The 22,291-nt window shown below is 45.7% G+C and overlaps 1 protein-coding gene across 4 annotated transcripts in view; it reads left to right on the top strand.

Moving 5' to 3' along the window:
• Positions 1-21,134, top strand: part of LOC106592062 (uncharacterized) — a 219,507-nt gene extending 198,373 nt beyond the window's left edge. For 3 of the 4 annotated variants that reach the window (XM_082958449.1, XM_045690477.2, XM_082958447.1), the window contains 3 exons: positions 17,104-17,603; positions 18,083-19,160; positions 20,500-21,134. In XM_082958449.1, coding sequence (XP_082814575.1) covers positions 17,104-17,603; positions 18,083-19,160; positions 20,500-20,596 — 1,675 coding nt within the window. In that variant the 3' untranslated portion in view covers positions 20,597-21,134. The remainder of the gene's footprint in view (positions 1-17,103; positions 17,604-18,082; positions 19,161-20,499) is intronic. The other variant, XM_082958448.1, reaches the window with a different exon arrangement.
• Positions 21,135-22,291: the final 1,157 nt, after the last annotated feature.

The raw sequence follows: 22,291 nt of genomic DNA, 5'->3' as shown, positions 1-22,291 counted from the left end.
ACCAGTCTACCAGTCTAACTCTACCAGTCTAACTCTACCAGTCTACCAGTCTAACTCTATCATGCTAACTCTATCAGTCTAACTCTACCAGTCCAACTCTATCAGTCTAACTCTACCAGTCTAACTCTACCAGTCTACCAGTCTAACTCTACCAGTCCATCTCTACCAGTCTACCAGTCTAACTCTACCAGTCTACCAGTCTAACTCTACCAGTCTAACTCTACCAATCCAACTCTACCAGTCCAACTCTATCAGTCTAACTCTATCAGGCTAACTCTACCAGTCTACCAGTCTAACTCTACCAGTCTACCAGTCTAACTTTACCAGTCTAACTCTACCAGTCTAACTCTACCAGTCTAACTCTATCAGTCTAACTCTACCAGGCAAACTCTACCAGGCTAACTCTACCAGTCTACCAGTCTAACTCTACCAGTCTAACTCTACCAGTCTACCAGTCTAACTTTACCAGTCTAACTCTACCAGTCTAACTCTATCAGTCCAACTCTATCAGTCTAACTCTACCAGTCTATCTCTACCAGTCTACCAGTCTAACTCTACCACTCTAACTCTACCAGTCTAACTCTACCAGTCTAACTCTACCAGTCTACCAGTCTAACTCTACCAGTCTAACTCTACCAGTCTAACTCTACCAGGCTAACTCTATCAGGCTAACTCTATCAGTCTAACTCTACCAGTCTAACTCTATCAGTCTAACTCTACCAGTCTACCAGTCTAACTCTACCAGTCTACCAGTCTAACTCTACCAGTCTAACTCTATCAGTCTAACTCTACCAGTCTATCAGTCTAACTCTACCAGTCCAACTCTACCACTCTACCAGTCTACCAGTATAACTCTACCAGTCTAACTCTACCAGTCTACCAGTCTAACTCTACCAGGCTAACTCTACCAGGCTAACTCTACCAGGCTAACTCTACCATGCTAACTCTACCAGGCTAACTCTATCAGGCTAACTCTATCAGGCTAACTCTATCAGTCTAACTCTACCAGTCTAACTCTACCAGTCTACCAGTCTAACTCTACCAGTCTATCTCTACCAGTCTACCAGTCTAACTCTACCAGTCTACCAGTCTAACTCTACCAGTCTAACTCTACCAGTCTAACTCTACCAATCCAACTCTACCAGTCCAACTCTATCAGTCTAACTCTATCAGGCTAACTCTACCAGTCTACCAGTCTAACTCTACCAGTCTACCAGTCTAACTTTACCAGTCTAACTCTACCAGTCTAACTCTACCAGTCTAACTCTACCAGTCTAACTCTACCAGGCTAACTCTACCAGGCTAACTCTACCAGGCTAACTCTACCAGTCTAACTCTATCATGCTAACTCTACCAGTCTAACTCTACCAGTCTAACTCTACCAGTCTAACTCTACCAGTCTAACTCTACCAGGTTAACTCTACCAGGCTAACTCTATCAGGCTAACTCTACCAGTCTAACTCTACCAGTCTAACTCTACCAGTCTACCAGTCTACCAGTCTAACTCTACCAGCCTAACTCTACCAGTCTAACTCTACCAGTCTAACTCTGCCAGGCTAACTCTACCAGGCTAAATCTATCAGACTAACTCTACCAGTCTAACTCTACCAGGCTAACACTATCATGCTAACTCTACCAGTCTAACCCTACCAGTCTAACTCTACCAGTCTATCAGTCTAACTCTACCAGGCTAACTCTATCAGTCTAACCCTACCAGTCTAACTCTACCAGTCTATCAGTCTGACTCTACCACTCTAACTCTACCAGTCTAACTCTACCAGTCTAACTCTACCAGTCTAACTCTATCAGTCTATCAGTCTAACTCTACCAGTCTAACTCTACCAGTCTAACTCTACCAGTCTATCTCTACCAGTCTACCAGTCTAACTCTACCAGTCTAACTCTACCAGTCTAACTCTACCAGTCTATCAGTCTAACTCTACCAGTCTAACTCTACCAGTCTAACTCTACCAGGCTAACTCTATCAGGCTAACTCTATCAGTCTAACTCTACCAGTCTAACTCTATCAGTCTAACTCTACCAGTCTACCAGTCTAACTCTACCAGTCTACCAGTCTAACTCTACCAGTCTAACTCTATCAGTCTAACTCTACCAGTCTATCAGTCTAACTCTACCAGTCCAACTCTACCACTCTACCAGTCTACCAGTATAACTCTACCAGTCTGCCAGTCTAACTCTACCAGGCTAACTCTACCAGGCTAACTCTACCAGGCTAACTCTACCATGCTAACTCTACCAGGCTAACTCTATCAGGCTAACTCTATCAGGCTAACTCTATCAGTCTAACTCTACCAGTCTAACTCTACCAGTCTACCAGTCTAACTCTACCAGTCTATCTCTACCAGTCTACCAGTCTAACTCTACCACTCTAACTCTACCAGTCTAACTCTATCAGTCTAACTCTACCAGTCTAACTCTATCAGTCTAACTCTACCAGTCTATCAGTCTAACTCTACCTGTCCAGCTCTATCAGTCTACATCTATCAGGCTAACTCTACCAGTCTAACTCTACCAGTCTAACTCTACCAGTCTAACTCTACCAGTCTAACTCTACCAGTCTAACTCTACCAGTCTAACTCTACCAGTCTAACTCTACCAGTCTAACTCTACCAGGCTAACTCTACCAGTCTAACTCTATCATGCTAACTCTACCAGTCTAACTCTACCAGTCTACCAGTCTAACTCTACCAGTCTAACTCTATCAGGCTAACTCTATCAGGCTAACTCTATCAGGCTAACTCTATCAGTCTAACTCTATCAGTCTAACTCTACCACTCTACCAGTCTAACTCTACCAGGCTAACTCTACCAGTCTATCTGTCTAACTCTATCAGTCTAACTCTATCAGTCTAACTCTATCAGTCTAACTTTACCAGTCTAACTCTATCAGTCTAACTCTACCAGTCTATCAGTCTAACTCTACCTGTCCAGCTCTATCAGTCTACATCTATCAGGCTAACTCTACCAGTCTAACTCTACCAGTCTAACTCTACCAGTCTAACTCTATCAGTCTAACTCTACCAGTCTAACTCTACCAATCTAACTCTACCAGGCTAACTCTACCAGTCTAACTCTATCATGCTAACTCTACCAGTCTAACTCTACCAGTCTACCAGTATAACTCTACCAGTCTAACTCTATCAGGCTAACTCTATCAGGCTAACTCTATCAGTCTAACTCTACCACTCTACCAGTCTAACTCTACCAGGCTAACTCTACCAGTCTATCAGTCTAACTCTATCAGTCTAACTCTATCAGTCTAACTCTATCAGTCTAACTTTACCAGTCTAACTCTACCAGTCTAACTCTACCAGTCTACCAGTGTAACTCTACCAGGCTAACTCTACCATGCTAACTCTACCAGTCTAACTCTACCAGTCTAACTCTACCAGGCTTACTCTATCAGGCTAACTCTATCAGGCTAACTCTATCAGTCTAACTCTACCAGTCTATCAGTCTAACTCTACCAGTCTACCAGTCTAACTCTACCAGTGTAACTCTACCAGTCTAACTCTACCAGGCTACCTCTATCAGTCTAACTCTACCAGTCTAACTCTACCAGTCTAACTCTATCATGCTAACTCTATCAGTCTAACTCTACCAGTCCAATTCTATCAGTCTAACTCTACCAGTCTAACTCTACCAGTCTACCAGTCTAACTCTACCAGTCCATCTCTACCAGTCTACCAGTCTAACTCTACCAGTCTACCAGTCTAACTCTACCAGTCTAACTCTACCAGTCTAACTCTACCAATCCAACTCTACCAGTCCAACTCTATCAGTCTAACTCTATCAGGCTAACTCTACCAGTCTAACTCTACCAGTCTACCAGTCTAACTTTACCAGTCTAACTCTACCAGTCTAACTCTACCAGTCTAACTCTAACAGTCTAACTCTACCAGTCTAACTCTACCAGGCAAACTCTACCAGGCTAACTCTACCAGGCTAACTCTACCAGTCTAACTCTATCATGCTAACTCTACCAGTCTAACTCTACCAGTCTAACTCTACCAGGCTAACTCTATCAGGCTAACTCTATCAGGCTAACTCTACCAGTCTAACTCTATCAGTCTAACTCTACCAGTCTACCAGTCTAACTCTACCAATCTAACTCTACCAGTCTAACTCTATCAGTCTAACTCTACCAGTCTGAGTCTAACTCTACCAGTCCAACTCTACCACTCTACCAGTCTACCAGTATAACTCTACCAGTCTAACTCTACCAGTCTACCAGTCTAACTCTACCAGGCTAACTCTACCAGGCTAACTCTACCAGGCTAACTCTACCAGGCTAACTCTACCATGCTAACTCTACCAGGCTAACTCTATCAGGCTAACTCTAATAGGCTAACTCTATCAGTCTAACTCTACCAGTCTAACTCTATCAGTCTAACTCTACCAGTCTACCAGTCTAACTCTACCAGTCTATCTCTACCAGTCTACCAGTCTAACTCTACCACTCTAACTCTACCAGTCTAACTCTACCAGTCTAACTCTACCAGGCTAACTCTACCAGGCTAACTCTATCAGTCTAACTCTACCAGTCTAACTCTACCAGTCTAACTCTATCAGCTAACTCTACCAGTCTAACTCTACCAGGCTAACTCTACCAGTCTAACTCTATCAGGCTAACTCTACCAGTCTAACTCTACCAGTCTAACTCTACCAGTCTAACTCTATCAGTCTAACTCTACCAGTCTAACTATATCAGTCTAACTCTACCAGTCTAACTCTATCAGTCTACCTCTACCAGTCTATCAGTCTAACTCTACCAGTCCAACTCTATCAGTCTAACTCTATCAGGCTAACTCTACCAGTCTACCAGTCTAACTCTACCAGTCTAACTCTACCAGTCTACCAGTCTAACTCTACCAGTCTAACCCTACCAGTCTAACCCTACCAGTCTAACTCTACCAGGCTAACTCTACCAGGCTAAATCTACCAGGCTAACTCTATCAGTCCAACTCTGTCAGTCCAACTCTATCAGTCTAACTCTATCAGTCTAACTCTACCAGTCTACCAGTCTAACTCTACCAGTCTATCTCTACCAGTCTACCAGTCTAACTCTACCAGTCTAACTCTACCAGTCTAACTCTACCAGTCTAACTCTATCAGTCTAACTCTAACAGTCTACCAGTATAAATCTACCAGTCTAACTCTATCAGTCTAACTCTATCAGTCTAACTCTACCAGTCTAACTCTACCAGTCTAACTCTACCAGTCTATCAGTCCAACTCTACCAGTCCAACTCTACCAGTCCAACTCTACCAGTCCAACTCTACCAGTCTAACTCTACCAGTCTAACTCTACCAGTCTAACTCTACCAGTCTACCAGTCTAACTCTACCAGGCTAACTCTACCAGGCTAACTCTACCAGGCTAACTCTATCAGTCTAACTCTACCGGTCTAACTCTACCAGTCTAACTCTATCATGCTAACTCTACCAGTCTAACTCTATCAGTCTAACTCTACCTGTCCAACTCTATCAGTCTACATCTATCAGGCTAACTCTACCAGTCTACCAGTCTAACTCTACCAGTCTAACTCTACCAGGCTAACTCTACCAGTCTAACTCTACCATGCTAACTCTACCAGTCTAACTCTACCAGTCTAACTCTACCAGGCTAACTCTACCGGCTACGCACGTCTAACTCTACCAGTCCAACTCTATCAGTCTAACTCTATCAGTCTAAACTTACCAGTCTACCAGTCTAACTCTACCAGTCCATCTCTACCAGTCTACCAGTCTAACTCTACCAGTCTAACTCTACCAGTCTACCAGTCTAACTCTACCAGTCTAACTCTATCAGTCTAACTCTACCAGTCTAACTCTACCAGTCTAACTCTACCAGTCTACCAGTCTAACTCTACCATGCTAACTCTACCAGGCTAACTCTATCAGGCTAACTCTAATAGGCTAACTCTATCAGTCTAACTCTACCAGTCTAACTCTATCAGTCTAACTCTACCAGTCTACCAGTCTAACTCTACCAGTCTATCTCTACCAGTCTACCAGTCTAACTCTACCACTCTAACTCTACCAGTCTAACTCTACCAGTCTAACTCTACCAGGCTAACTCTACCAGGCTAACTCTATCAGTCTAACTCTACCGGTCTAACTCTACCAGTCTAACTCTATCATGCTAACTCTACCAGTCTAACTCTATCAGGCTAACTCTACCAGTCTAACTCTATCAGGCTAACTCTACCAGTCTAACTCTACCAGTCTAACTCTACCAGTCTAACTCTATCAGTCTAACTCTACCAGTCTAACTATATCAGTCTAACTCTACCAGTCTAACTCTATCAGTCTACCTCTACCAGTCTATCAGTCTAACTCTACCAGTCCAACTCTATCAGTCTAACTCTATCAGGCTAACTCTACCAGTCTACCAGTCTAACTCTACCAGTCTAACTCTACCAGTCTACCAGTCTAACTCTACCAGTCTAACCCTACCAGTCTAACCCTACCAGTCTAACTCTACCAGGCTAACTCTACCAGGCTAAATCTACCAGGCTAACTCTATCAGTCCAACTCTGTCAGTCCAACTCTATCAGTCTAACTCTATCAGTCTAACTCTACCAGTCTACCAGTCTAACTCTACCAGTCTATCTCTACCAGTCTACCAGTCTAACTCTACCAGTCTAACTCTACCAGTCTAACTCTACCAGTCTAACTCTATCAGTCTAACTCTAACAGTCTACCAGTATAAATCTACCAGTCTAACTCTATCAGTCTAACTCTATCAGTCTAACTCTACCAGTCTAACTCTACCAGTCTATCAGTCCAACTCTACCAGTCCAACTCTACCAGTCCAACTCTACCAGTCCAACTCTACCAGTCTAACTCTACCAGTCTAACTCTACCAGTCTAACTCTACCAGTCTACCAGTCTAACTCTACCAGGCTAACTCTACCAGGCTAACTCTACCAGGCTAACTCTATCAGTCTAACTCTACCGGTCTAACTCTACCAGTCTAACTCTATCATGCTAACTCTACCAGTCTAACTCTATCAGTCTAACTCTACCTGTCCAACTCTATCAGTCTACATCTATCAGGCTAACTCTACCAGTCTACCAGTCTAACTCTACCAGTCTAACTCTACCAGGCTAACTCTACCAGTCTAACTCTACCATGCTAACTCTACCAGTCTAACTCTACCAGTCTAACTCTACCAGGCTAACTCTACCAGGCTAACGCTATCAGTCTAACTCTATCAGTCTAAACTTACCAGTCTACCAGTCTAACTCTACCAGTCCATCTCTACCAGTCTACCAGTCTAACTCTACCAGTCTAACTCTACCAGTCTACCAGTCTAACTCTACCAGTCTAACTCTATCAGTCTAACTCTACCAGTCTAACTCTACCAGTCTAACTCTACCAGTCCAACTCTATCAGTCTAACTCTATCAGTCTAACTCTACCAGTCTAACTCTATCAGTCTAACTCTACCAGTCTACCAGTCTAACTCTACCAGTCTATCTCTACCAGTCTACCAGTCTAACTCTACCACTCTAACTCTACCAGTCTAACTCTACCAGTCTAACTCTACCAGGCTAACTCTACCAGGCTAACTCTATCAGTCTAACTCTACCGGTCTAACTCTACCAGTCTAACTCTATCATGCTAACTCTACCAGTCTAACTCTATCAGGCTAACTCTACCAGTCTAACTCTATCAGGCTAACTCTACCAGTCTAACTCTACCAGTCTAACTCTACCAGTCTAACTCTATCAGTCTAACTCTACCAGTCTAACTATATCAGTCTAACTCTACCAGTCTAACTCTATCAGTCTACCTCTACCAGTCTATCAGTCTAACTCTACCAGTCCAACTCTATCAGTCTAACTCTATCAGGCTAACTCTACCAGTCTACCAGTCTAACTCTACCAGTCTAACTCTACCAGTCTACCAGTCTAACTCTACCAGTCTAACCCTACCAGTCTAACCCTACCAGTCTAACTCTACCAGGCTAACTCTACCAGGCTAAATCTACCAGGCTAACTCTATCAGTCCAACTCTGTCAGTCCAACTCTATCAGTCTAACTCTATCAGTCTAACTCTACCAGTCTACCAGTCTAACTCTACCAGTCTATCTCTACCAGTCTACCAGTCTAACTCTACCAGTCTAACTCTACCAGTCTAACTCTACCAGTCTAACTCTATCAGTCTAACTCTAACAGTCTACCAGTATAAATCTACCAGTCTAACTCTATCAGTCTAACTCTATCAGTCTAACTCTACCAGTCTAACTCTACCAGTCTAACTCTACCAGTCTATCAGTCCAACTCTACCAGTCCAACTCTACCAGTCCAACTCTACCAGTCCAACTCTACCAGTCTAACTCTACCAGTCTAACTCTACCAGTCTAACTCTACAAGTCTACCAGTCTAACTCTACCAGGCTAACTCTACCAGGCTAACTCTACCAGGCTAACTCTATCAGTCTAACTCTACCGGTCTAACTCTACCAGTCTAACTCTATCATGCTAACTCTACCAGTCTAACTCTATCAGTCTAACTCTACCTGTCCAACTCTATCAGTCTACATCTATCAGGCTAACTCTACCAGTCTACCAGTCTAACTCTACCAGTCTAACTCTACCAGGCTAACTCTACCAGTCTAACTCTACCATGCTAACTCTACCAGTCTAACTCTACCAGTCTAACTCTACCAGGCTAACTCTACCAGGCTAACGCTATCAGTCTAACTGTACCAGTCCAACTCTATCAGTCTAACTCTATCAGTCTAAACTTACCAGTCTACCAGTCTAACTCTACCAGTCCATCTCTACCAGTCTACCAGTCTAACTCTACCAGTCTAACTCTACCAGTCTACCAGTCTAACTCTACCAGTCTAACTCTATCAGTCTAACTCTACCAGTCTAACTCTACCAGTCTAACTCTACCAGTCCAACTCTATCAGTCTAACTCTATCAGGCTAACTCTACCAGTCTACCAGTCTAACTCTACCAGTCTAACTCTACCAGTCTAACCCTACCAGTCTAACCCTACCAGGCTAACTCTACCAGGCTAACTCTACCAGGCTAACTCTACCAGGCTAACTCTATCAGTCTAACTCTACCAGTCTAACTCTATCAGTCTAACTCTACCAGTCTAACTCTACCAGTCTACCAGTCCAACTCTACCAGTCCAACTCTACCAGTCCAACTCTACCAGTCTAACTCTACCAGTCTAACTCTACCAGTCTACCAGTCTAACTCTACCAGTCTAACTCTACCAGGCTAACTCTACCAGGCTAACTCTATCAGTCTAACTCTACCGGTCTAACTCTACCAGTCTAACTCTATCATGCTAACTCTACCAGTCTAACTCTATCAGGCTAACTCTACCAGTCTAACTCTATCAGGCTAACTCTACCAGTCTAACTCTACCAGTCTAACTCTACCAGTCTAACTCTATCAGTCTAACTCTACCAGTCCAACTCTACCAGTCCAACTCTACCAGTCCAACTCTACCAGTCTAACTCTACCAGTCTAACTCTACCAGTCTAACTCTACCAGTCTAACTCTACCAGTCTACCAGTCTAACTCTACCAGTCTAACTCTATCAGGCTAACTCTATCAGTCTAACTCTATCAGCCTAACTTTTTCAGGCTAACTCTACCAGTCTACCAGTCTCACTCTACCAGTCTATCGCTACCAGTCTACCAGTCTAACTCTACCACTCTAACTCTACCAGTCTAACTCTACCACTCTAACTCTACCAGTCTAACTCTACCAGTCTAACTCTACCAGTCTAACTTTACCAGTCTAACTTTACCAGTCTAACTCTACCAGTCTAACTCTACCACTCTACCAGTCTAACTCTACCAGGCGAACTCTATCAGTCTAACTCTACCAGTCTATCAGTCTAACTCTACCAGTCCAACTCTACCAGTCCAACTCTACCAGTCTACCAGTCTAACTCTACCAGTCTAACTCTATCAGGCTAACTCTACCAGTCTACCAGTCTAACTCTACCAGTCTAACTCTACCAGTCTACCAGTCTAACTCTACCAGTCTAACTCTACCAGTCAAACTCTATCTGTCTAACTCTACCAGGCTAACTCTACCAGGCTAACTCTACCAGGCTAACTCTACCAGTCTAACTCTACCAGGCTAACTCTACCAGGTTAACTCTATCAGTCTAACTCTACCAGTCTACCAGTCTAACTCTACCAGTCTAACTCTACCAGTCCAACTCTACCAGTCTAACTCTACCAGTCTACCAGTCTAACTCTACCAGTCTAACTCTATCAGGCTAACTCTACCAGTCTACCAGTCTAACTCTACCAGTCTAACTCTACCAGTCTACCTGTCTAACTCTACCAGTCTAACTCTACCAGTCTAACTCTATCAGTCAAACTCTATCAGTCTAACTCTACCAGTCTAACTCTACCAGGCTAACTCTACCAGTCTAACTCTACCAGTCTAACTCTACCAGGCTAACTCTATCAGGCTAACTCTATCAGGCTAACTCTATCAGGTTAACTCTATCAGTCTAACTCTACCAGTCTACCAGTGTAACTCTACCAGTCTAACTCTATCAGGCTAACTCTATCAGGCTAACTCTATCAGGCTAACTCTATAAGTCTAACTCTACCAGTCTAACTCTACCAGTCCAACTCTACCAGTCCAACTCTACCAGTCTAACTCTACCAGTCTACCAGTCTAACTCTACCAGTCTAACTCTACCAGTCTAACTCTACCAGTCTACCAGTCTAACTCTACCAGTCTAACTCTACCAGTCTACCAGTCTAACTCTACCAGTCTAACTCTATCAGTCTAACTCTACCAGTCTAACTCTATCAGTCTAACTCTACCAGTCTAACTCTATCAGTCTAACTCTACCAGTCTATCAGTCTAACTCTACCAGTCTATCAGTCTAACTCTACCAGTCCAACTCTACCAGTCCAACTCTACCAGTCTAACTCTACCAGTCTAACTCTACCAGTCTAACTCTACCAGTCTAACTCTACCAGTCTACCAGTCTAACTCTACCAGTCTAACTCTACCAGTCTAACTCTACCAGTCTAACTCTATCAGGCTAACTCTATCAGGCTAACTCTATCAGGCTAACTCTATCAGGCTAACTCTACCACTCTACCAGTCTAACTCTACCAGTCTACCAGTCTAACTCTATCAGTCAAACTCTACCAGTCTAACTCTACCAGTCTAACTCTACCAGTCTAACTTTACCAGTCTAACTCTACCAGTCTAACTCTACCACTCTACCAGTCTAACTCTACCAGTCTAACTCTACCAGTCTAACTCTATCAGGCTAACTCTACCAGTCTAACTCTACCAGTCCAACTCTATCAGTCTAACTCTATCAGGCTAACTCTACCAGTCTACCAGTCTAACTCTACCAGTCTAACTCTACCAGTCTACCAGTCTAACTCTACCAGTCTAACCCTACCAGTCTAACCCTACCAGTCTAACTCTACCAGGCTAACTCTACCAGGCTAACTCTACCAGGCTAACTCTATCAGTCATACTCTACCAGTCTAACTCTATCAGTCTAACTCTACCAGTCTACCAGTATAAATCTACCAGTCTAACTCTATCAGTCTAACTCTATCAGTCTAACTCTACCAGTCTAACTCTACCAGTCTACCAGTCCAACTCTACCAGTCCAACTCTACCAGTCCAACTCTACCTGTCTAACTCTACCAGTCTAACTCTACCAGTCTAACTCTACCAGTCTACCAGTCTAACTCTACCAGTCTAACTCTACCAGGCTAACTCTACCAGGCTAACTCTATCAGTCTAACTCTACCAGTCTAACTCTATCATGCTAACTCTACCAGTCTAACTCTATCAGGCTAACTCTATCAGGCTAACTCTACCAGTCTAACTCTACCAGTCTAACTCTACCAGTCTAACTCTATCAGTCTAACTCTACCAGTCTAACTATATCAGTCTAACTCTACCAGTCTAACTCTGTCAGTCTACCTCTACCAGTCTAACTCTACCAGTCTATCAGTCTAACTCTACCAGTCCAACTCTACCAGTCCAACTCTACCAGTCCAACTCTACCAGTCTAACTCTACCAGTCTACCAGTCTAACTCTACCAGTCTAACTCTACCAGTCTAACTCTACCAGTCTACCAGTCTAACTCTACCAGTCTAACTCTATCAGGCTAACTCTATCAGTCTAACTCTATCAGCCTAACTTTTTCAGGCTAACTCTACCAGTCTACCAGTCTCACTCTACCAGTCTATCGCTACCAGTCTACCAGTCTAACTCTACCACTCTAACTCTACCAGTCTAACTCTACCACTCTAACTCTACCAGTCTAACTCTACCAGTCTAACTCTACCAGTCTAACTCTACCAGTCTAACTCTACCAGTCTAACTCTACCACTCTACCAGTCTAACTCTACCAGGCGAACTCTACCAGTCTAACTCTACCAGTCTAACTCTATCAGGCTAACTCTACCAGTCTAACTCTACCAGTCTAACTCTACCAGTCTAACTCTACCAGTCTAACCCTACCAGTCTAACTCTACCAGGCTAACTCTACCAGTCTAACTCTACCAGGCTAACTCTACCAGGCTAACTCTATCAGTCTAACTCTACCAGTCTAACTCTACCAGTCTACCAGTCTAACTCTACCTGTCCAACTCTATCAGTCTACATCTATCAGGCTAACTCTACCAGTCTACCAGTCTAACTCTACCAGTCTAACTCTACCAGGCTAACTCTACCAGTCTAAGTCTACCATGCTAACTCTACCAGTCTAACTCTACCAGTCTAACTCTACCAGGCTAACTCTATCAGTCTAACTCTACCAGTCCAACGCTATCAGTCTAACTCTACCAGTCTACCAGTCTAACTCTACCAGTCTACCAGTCTAACTCTACCTGTCTAACTCTATCAGTCTAACGCAACCAGTCTAACTCTACCAGGCTAACTCTATCAGGCTAACTCTACCGGTCTAACTCTACCATGCTAACTCTACCAGTCTAACTCTACCAGTCTAACTCTACCAGGCTAACTCTATCAGTCTAACTCTACCAGTCCAACGCTATCAGTCTAACTCTACCAGTCTACCAGTCTAACTCTACCAGTCTACCAGTCTAACTCTACCAGTCTAACTCTATCAGTCTAACGCAACCAGTCTAACTCTACCAGTCTAACTCTATCAGGCTAACTCTACCAGTCTACCAGTCTAACTCTACCAGTCTAACTCTACCAGTCTACCAGTCTAACTCTACCAGTCAAACTCTATCAGTCTAACTCTACCAGGCTAACTCTACCAGGCTAACTCTACCAGGCTAACTCTACCAGTCTAACTCTACCAGGCTAACTCTCTCAGGTTAACTCTATCAGTCTAACTCTACCAGTCTACCAGTCTAACTCTACCAGTCTAACTCTATCAGGCTAACTCTATCAGGCTAACTCTATCAGTCTAACTCTACCAGTCTAACTCTACCAGTCTAACTCTACCAGTCTAACTCTATCAGTCTAACTCTACCAGTCTATCAGTCTAACTCTACCAGTCCAACTCTACCAGTCCAACTCTACCAGTCTAACTCTACCAGTCTACCAGTCTAACTCTACCAGTCTAACTCTATCAGGCTAACTCTACCAGTCTACCAGTCTAACTCTACCAGTCTAACTCTACCAGTCTACCAGTCTAACTCTACCAGTCAAACTCTATCAGTCTAACTCTACCAGGCTAACTCTACCAGGCTAACTCTACCAGGCTAACTCTACCAGTCTAACTCTACCAGGCTAACTCTACCAGGTTAACTCTATCAGTCTAACTCTACCAGTCTACCAGTCTAACTCTACCAGTCTAACTCTACCAGTCCAACTCTACCAGTCTAACTCTACCAGTCTACCAGTCTAACTCTACCAGTCTAACTCTATCAGGCTAACTCTACCAGTCTACCAGTCTAACTCTACCAGTCTAACTCTACCAGTCTACCTGTCTAACTCTACCAGTCTAACTCTACCAGTCTAACTCTATCAGTCAAACTCTATCAGTCTAACTCTACCAGGCTAACTCTACCAGGCTAACTCTACCAGGCTAACTCTACCAGTCTAACTCTACCAGGCTAACTCTATCAGGCTAACTCTATCAGGCTAACTCTATCAGGTTAACTCTATCAGTCTAACTCTACCAGTCTACCAGTGTAACTCTACCAGTCTAACTCTATCAGGCTAACTCTATCAGGCTAACTCTATCAGGCTAACTCTATCAGGCTAACTCTATCAGGCTAACTCTACCAGTCTAACTCTATAAGTCTAACTCTACCAGTCTAACTCTACCAGTCCAACTCTACCAGTCCAACTCTACCAGTCTAACTCTACCAGTCTACCAGTCTAACTCTACCAGTCTAACTCTACCAGTCTAACTCTACCAGTCTACCAGTCTAACTCTACCAGTCTAACTCTACCAGTCTAACTCTACCAGTCTAACTCTATCAGTCTAACTCTACCATTCTAACTCTATCAGTCTAACTCTACCAGTCTAACTCTATCAGTCTAACTCTACCAGTCTATCAGTCTAACTCTACCAGTCTATCAGTCTAACTCTACCTGTCCAACTCTACCAGTCCAACTCTACCAGTCTAACTCTACCAGTCTAACTCTACCAGTCTAACTCTACCAGTCTAACTCTACCAGTCTACCAGTCTAACTCTACCAGTCTAACTCTACCAGTCTAACTCTATCAGGCTAACTCTATCAGGCTAACTCTATCAGGCTAACTCTATCAGGCTGACTCTAACAGGCTAACTCTATCAGGCTAACTCTACCACTCTACCAGTCTAACTCTACCAGTCTACCAGTCTAACTCTATCAGTCAAACTCTACCAGTCTAACTCTACCAGTCTAACTCTACCAGTCTAACTTTACCAGTCTAACTCTACCAGTCTAACTCTACCACTCTACCAGTCTAACTCTACCAGTCTAACTCTACCAGTCTAACTCTATCAGGCTAACTCTGTCAGTCTAACTCTATCAGTCTAACTCTACCAGTCTACCAGTCTAACTCTACCAGTCTAACTCTACCAGTCTAACTCTACCAGTCTACCAGTCTAACTCTACCAGTCTAACTCTATCAGGCTAACTCTACCAGTCTACCAGTCTAACTCTACCAGTCTAACTCTACCAGTCTACCTGTCTAACTCTACCAGTCTAACTCTACCAGTCTAACTCTATCAGTCAAACTCTATCAGTCTAACTCTACCAGGCTAACTCTACCAGGCTAACTCTACCAGGCTAACTCTACCAGTCTAACTCTACCAGGCTAACTCTACCAGGCTAACTCTATCAGGCTAACTCTATCAGGTTACCTCTATCAGTCTAACTCTACCAGTCTACCAGTGTAACTCTACCAGTCTAACTCTATCAGGCTAACTCTATCAGGCTAACTCTATCAGGCTAACTCTATCAGGCTAACTCTACCAGGCTAACTCTATAAGTCTAACTCTACCAGTCTAACTCTACCAGTCCAACTCTACCAGTCCAACTCTACCAGTCTAACTCTACCATTCTACCAGTCTAACTCTACCAGGCTAACTCTACCAGTCTAACTCTACCAGGCTAACTCTATCAGGCTAACTCTATCAGGCTAACTCTATCAGGTTAACTCTATCAGTCTAACTCTACCAGTCTACCAGTGTAACTCTACCAGTCTAACTCTATCAGGCTAACTCTATCAGGCTAACTCTATCAGGCTAACTCTATCAGGCTAACTCTATCAGGCTAACTCTATCAGGCTAACTCTACCAGTCTAACTCTATAAGTCTAACTCTATAAGTCTAACTCTACCAGTCTAACTCTACCAGTCCAACTCTACCAGTCCAACTCTACCAGTCTAACTCTACCAGTCTACCAGTCTAACTCTACCAGTCTAACTCTACCAGTCTAACTCTACCAGTCTACCAGTCTAACTCTACCAGTCTAACTCTACCAGTCTAACTCTACCAGTCTAACTCTATCAGTCTAACTCTACCAGTCTAACTCTATCAGTCTAACTCTACCAGTCTAACTCTATCAGTCTAACTCTACCAGTCTATCAGTCTAACTCTACCAGTCTATCAGTCTAACTCTACCTGTCCAACTCTACCAGTCCAACTCTACCAGTCTAACTCTACCAGTCTAACTCTACCAGTCTAACTCTACCAGTCTACCAGTCTAACTCTACCAGTCTAACTCTACCAGTCTAACTCTATCAGGCTAACTCTATCAGGCTAACTCTATCAGGCTAACTCTATCAGGCTAACTCTAACAGGCTAACTCTATCAGGCTAACTCTACCACTCTACCAGTCTAACTCTACCAGTCTACCAGTCTAACTCTATCAGTCAAACTCTACCAGTCTAACTCTACCAGTCTAACTCTACCAGTCTAACTTTACCAGTCTAACTCTACCAGTCTAACTCTACCACTCTACCAGTCTAACTCTACCAGTCTAACTCTACCAGTCTAACTCTATCAGGCTAACTCTGTCAGTCTAACTCTATCAGTCTAACTGTACCAGTCTACCAGTCTAACTCTACCAGTCTAACTCTATCAGGCTAACTCTACCACTCTGCCAGTCTAACTCTACCAGTCTACCAGTCTAACTCTACCAGGCTAACTCTACCAGTCTAACTCTATCAGGCTAACTCTACCAGTCTAACTCTACCAGTCTAACTCTACCAGTCTAACTCTACCAGTCTAACTCTACCAGTCTAACTTTACCAGTCTAACTCTACCAGTCTAACTCTACCACTCTACCAGTCTAACTCTACCAGTCTAACTCTACCAGTCTAACTCTATCAGGCTAACTCTGTCAGTCTAACTCTATCAGTCTAACTCTACCAGTCTACCAGTCTAACTCTACCAGTCTAACTCTATCAGTCTAACTCTACCAGTCTATCAGTCTAACTCTACCAGTCTAACTCTACCAGTCTATCAGTCTAACTCTACCAGTCTACCAGTCTAACTCTACCAGTCTACCAGTCTAACTCTACCAGTCTAACTCTATCAGTCTGTAACAGTTACAATTGTATATATCACTTTAACAGTTATTCAGATTATAGTTCATTGACATGTCTAAAAGTCAATCTGATTGGTCCCCAGGAGAAAGCCCCACCCCCCAGAGAAGTTCCTTCTGACCGAGACAGACACCATTCGGCGACGCCCACGCAGCCGCGAGCACAGCAACGACCAATCAGACGACAGCACAACCAGCAGCAGCCAACCAGAGATTAGCACAACCGCCGTCGACCAACCAGCGAGCGCAAAACCTGACAGCGGCCAATCAGACAGCAGCAGGAAGAGCATTGACCAACTCGAGAGCGGCGTCGACCAATCCCATCGCAGCCAGTTGGCCCCCCAGCAGGTGAATGGAGGAGTCGACCAATCACACCGCGTCGTCCTGCGGAGGAGGCGGACCGGGTCAGAGGCTGAGGGGGATGTGGCCTCTCGCAGGGAGAGCTGTGATAGGCCAGAAGTCAGGAAACCGCTGAAGCCTCCGGTGTCGCCCAAACCCTCGATGGCGTCCGTGAGGAGACAGCAGCAGGACCCTCCCACACCGACCAGACGGGTCCCTTTACCTGGACCTGAAGCGGACTGTCCTGGTGAGGTTAACCCTAATCCCTGACCTTTAACCCCCATCCTTACCTGGACCCTCTAACCCCCACCCTTACCTGGACCCTCTAACCCCCACCCTTACCTGGACCCTCTAACCCCCACCCTTACCTGGACGCTCTAACCCCCACCCTTACCTGGACCCTCTAACCCCCACCCTTACCTGGACCCTCTAACCCCCACCCTTACCTGGACCCTCTAACCCCCACCCTTACCTGGACCCTCTAACCCCCACCCTTACCTGGACCCTCTAACCCCCACCCTTACCTGGACCCTCTAACCACCACCCTTACCTTGACCCTCTAACCCCCACCCTTACCTGGACCCTCTAACCCCCACCCTTACCTGGACCCTCTAACCCCCACCCTTACCTGGACCCTCCAACCCCCACCCTTACCTGGACCCTCTAACCCCCACCCTTACCTGGACCTGACCTTCTAAAACTTTTTTTCCTCTGTTTTTATCCCAGCAGATCCACGGTGGACGCCTCCCCAAGTCTCCTTCAAACCCTGTCCTCCTCCCACTGGTCCTAAACCCACCTCCTCCTCTCTCTCCTCCCCTACCCCTCTCCCTAGACCTCTCCCTGTCCCAGACACCCTCACCCCTCCCTCCTTCTCCCCTGGCCTCCCTTACACCACTTCCTCCTCTCTCTCCTCCCCTACCCCTCTCCCTAGACCTCTTCCTGTCCCAGACACCCTCACCCCTCCTTCCTTGTCCCCTGGCCTCCCTTACACCACCTCCTCCTCTTCTCCCGCCACCAGCCCCTCCACACCCCAGACTCCCTCCACCCCCGGGTCCACCCCTCACCCCGTCAAACCTCCCCGCTCCTCCATCGCTGGCCTCTCTGTCGACCTGCTGGTGGGGAGGGAGGTGGAGGAGAGGGAGGAGAAGGTGGAAGAAAGACTAAAAGATGATCGGAGAGAAGTTGAGAAGGTGGAGGAGGAGAGGAGGAGAGAGAAGGTGGAGGAGGTGCAGGAGGAGAGGAGGAGAGAGAAGGATCAGGTGCAGGAGGAGAGGAGAGTTGAGAGAAGGAGAGAGAAGGTGGAGGAGGTGCAGGAGGAGAGGAGGAGAGAGAAGGTGGAGGTGCAGAAGGAGAGGAGGAGAGAGAAGGAGGAGGGGCAGGAGGAGAGAAGAAGAAATGAGAGAAGGAGAGAGAAGGTGGAGGAGGTGCAGGAGGAGAGGAGGAGAGAGAAGGAGGAGGTGCAGGAGGAGAGGAGGAGAGAGAAGGAGGAGGTGCAGGAGGAGAGGAGAGTTGAGAGGAGGAGAGAGAAGAGAGAGGAGGTGCAGGAGGAGAGGAGGCAAGAGAAGGAGGAGGTGCAGGAGGAGAGGAGAGTTGAGAGGAGGAGAGAGAAGGAGGAGGCGATGGAGGAGAAGCAGACCAAGGAGGAGGCTCCAGCCCAAGTACGGGAGGTGAACGAGGAGGAGGAGGTGAAGGAGGAGGAGGAAGAGGAGGTGCATCATCAGAGGTTGGAGGAGACCAGCGCCTCTCTGGCTGCAGCTCTGGAAGCTGTGGAGCAGAAGATTAACCAGGATCACACAGACAACCAGTGAGGAGACACACACACAGACACACACACACACACACACACACACACACACACACACACACACACACACACACACACACACACACACACACACACACACACACATACACACACACAGACAACCAGTGAGGAGAGACACACCTACACACACACACACACACACACACACCAGTGAGGAGACACACACACACACACATACACACACACACACATTGCCATCGATAAAATGCAATTGGGTTTGTTGTCCGTAGCTTATGTCTGCCCATACCATAACCCCACCTTCACCATGGGGCCCATACCATAACCCCACCTTCACCATGTGGCCCATACCATAACCCCACCTTCACCATGGGGCCCATACCATAACCCCACCTTCACCATGGGGCCCATACCATAACCCCACCTTCACCATGGGGCCCATACCATAACCCCACCTTCACCATGGGGCCCATACCATAACCTCACCTTCACCATGGGGCCCATTCCATAACCCCACCTTCACCATGGGGCCCATACCATAACCCTACTTTCACCATGGGGCCCATACCATAACCCCACCTTCACCATGGGGCCCATACCATAACCCCACCTTCACCATGGGGCCCATACCATAACCTCACCTTCACCATGGGGCCCATTCCATAACCCCACCTTCACCATGGGGCCCATACCATAACCCTACCTTCACCATGAGGCCCATACCATAACCCCACCTTCACCATGGGGCCCATACCATAACCCTATTCTTCACCATGAGGCACTCTGTTCACAACCACAAACCATTCGCCCCATATTCGCCAAATTCTCTTGAATGACGTCGGAGGCGGCTTATGGTAGAGATATGAACATTAAATTCTCTGGCAATGGCGTTGTGTCGTGGCGTTGTGTCGTGTGACAAAACCTACGCATGGCCTTTTTATTGCCCCCCCAGCACAAGGTGCACCTGTGTACTGATCATGCTGTTTTAATCAGCTTCTTGTTATGCCACACCTGTCAGGTAGATGGATTATCTTAAAGGAGAAATGCTGAGCTAACAGGGATGGAAACTAATTTGTGAACAACATTTGAGAGAATTAAGCTTTTTGTGCGTCTGGAAAATGTCTGGGATGTTTTTTATTTCAGCTCATGAAACACTTTACATGTTGCCTTTATATTGTTGTTCAGTGTAGTTTTAATGTATGGAATCACTGGAGAAATGTTTGATTTTAGGTAAACATCCCCTTTAAGAGGTATCATTAGATTTGAGAAGATTTTTTACGTTTAATGTCTCTCTCTCTCTCTCTCTCTCTCTCTCTCTCTCTCTCTCTCACTCTCTCCCTCTCTCCCTCTCTCCCTCCAGTTCTCTACTGGAGGAGAAGACGACAGTCAACATTCTAGATGACATCGGCAGCATGTTCGACGACCTGGCGGACCAGCTGGACGCCATGTTGGATTAGAGCTCCCGGGCGTCGCCACGACAACCAGCCAACCAAGAGCTGACCGCTTTACGCCGGCTATCCCAGGGTGCCATGCGGCTCCTGTGTAGAATAGCCAATGATAGAAGTGTTCCCGTGTGTTCATATTCCTGACGTAGTGGCACTACTATAGAGCTCGGGTTGCACTGCACTGCACAGGAGGGAATGGGGACGTTACCGTGGGGACATTACCGTGGGGACGGGGTGGTAGATGTTCCTGAGGCAGGAAGTTGTAGATGTTTGTATTCTCCCCTCCCCTTCTCATTGGTCAAGAAGTATTATGAAAGCACACAGACAGACAGACAGACAGACAGACAGACAGACAGACAGGTGTCAAGCACAGAAACAGTCAGACAGACAGACAGACAGGTGTCAAGCACAGAAACAGACAGACAGACAGACAGACAGACAGACAGACAGACAGAAGGACAAGGTGTTAAGCACACAGACAGACAGACAGACAGACAGACAGACAGACAGACAGACAGACAGACAGACAGGTGTCAAGCACAGAAACAGACAGACAGACAGACAGACAGACAGGTGTCAAGCACAGAAACAGACAGACAGACAGACAGGTGTCAAGCACAGAAACAGACAGACGGACAGACAGACAGACAGACAGACAGGTGTCAAGCACAGAAACAGACAGACGGACAGACAGACAGACAGACAGGTGTCAAGCACAGAAACAGACAGACAGACAGACAGACAGACAGGTGTCAAGCACAGAAACAGACAGACAGACAGACAGACAGACAGACAGACAGACAGGTGTCAAGCACAGAAACAGACAGACAGACAGACAGACAGACAGACAGACAGACAGGTGTCAAGCACAGAAACAGACAGACAGACACAAGGTGTCAAGCACAGAAACAGACAGACGAACAGACAGACAGACAGACAGACAGACAGGTGTCAAGCACAGAAACAGACAGACAGACAGACAGACAGACAAACAGACAAGTGTCAAGCACAGAAACAGACAGACAGACAGACAAGGTGTTAAGCACAGAAACAGACAGACAGACAGACAGACAGACAGACAGGCAGACAAGGTGTTAAGCACACAGACAGACAGACAGACAGGTGTCAAGCACAGAAACAGACAGACAGACAGACAGACAGGTGTCAAGCACAGAAACAGACAGACAGACAGACAGGTGTCAAGCACAGAAACAGACAGACGGACAGACAGACAGACAGGTGTCAAGCACAGAAACAGACAGACAGACAGACAGACAGACAGGTGTCAAGCACAGAAACAGACAGACAGACAGACAGACAGACAGACAGACAGGTGTCAAGCACAGAAACAGACAGACAGAGAGACAGACAGACAGGTGTCAAGCAAAGAAACAGACAGACAGACACAAGGTGTCAAGCACAGAAACAGACAGACAGACAGACAGACAGACAGACAGACAGACAGACAAGTGTCAAGCACAGAAACAGACAGACAGACAGACAAGGTGTTAAGCACAGAAACAGACAGACAGACAGACAGACAGACAGACAGGTGTCAAGCACAGAAACAGACAGACAGACAGGTATCAAGCACAGAAACAGACAGACAGACAGACAGACAGACAGACAGACAGACAGACAGACAGGTGTCAAGCACAGAAACAGACAGACAGACAGACAGACAGACACAGACAGACAGACAGACAG

The sequence above is a fragment of the Salmo salar genome, chromosome 12 (genome assembly GCF_965601325.2).
Source record: "Salmo salar chromosome 12, fSalSal1, whole genome shotgun sequence".
NCBI classification, from domain to species: domain Eukaryota; kingdom Metazoa; phylum Chordata; class Actinopteri; order Salmoniformes; family Salmonidae; genus Salmo; species Salmo salar.
Note: the sequence above shows the minus strand (reverse complement) of the source record. Positions and strands in the feature narration are given on the sequence as shown.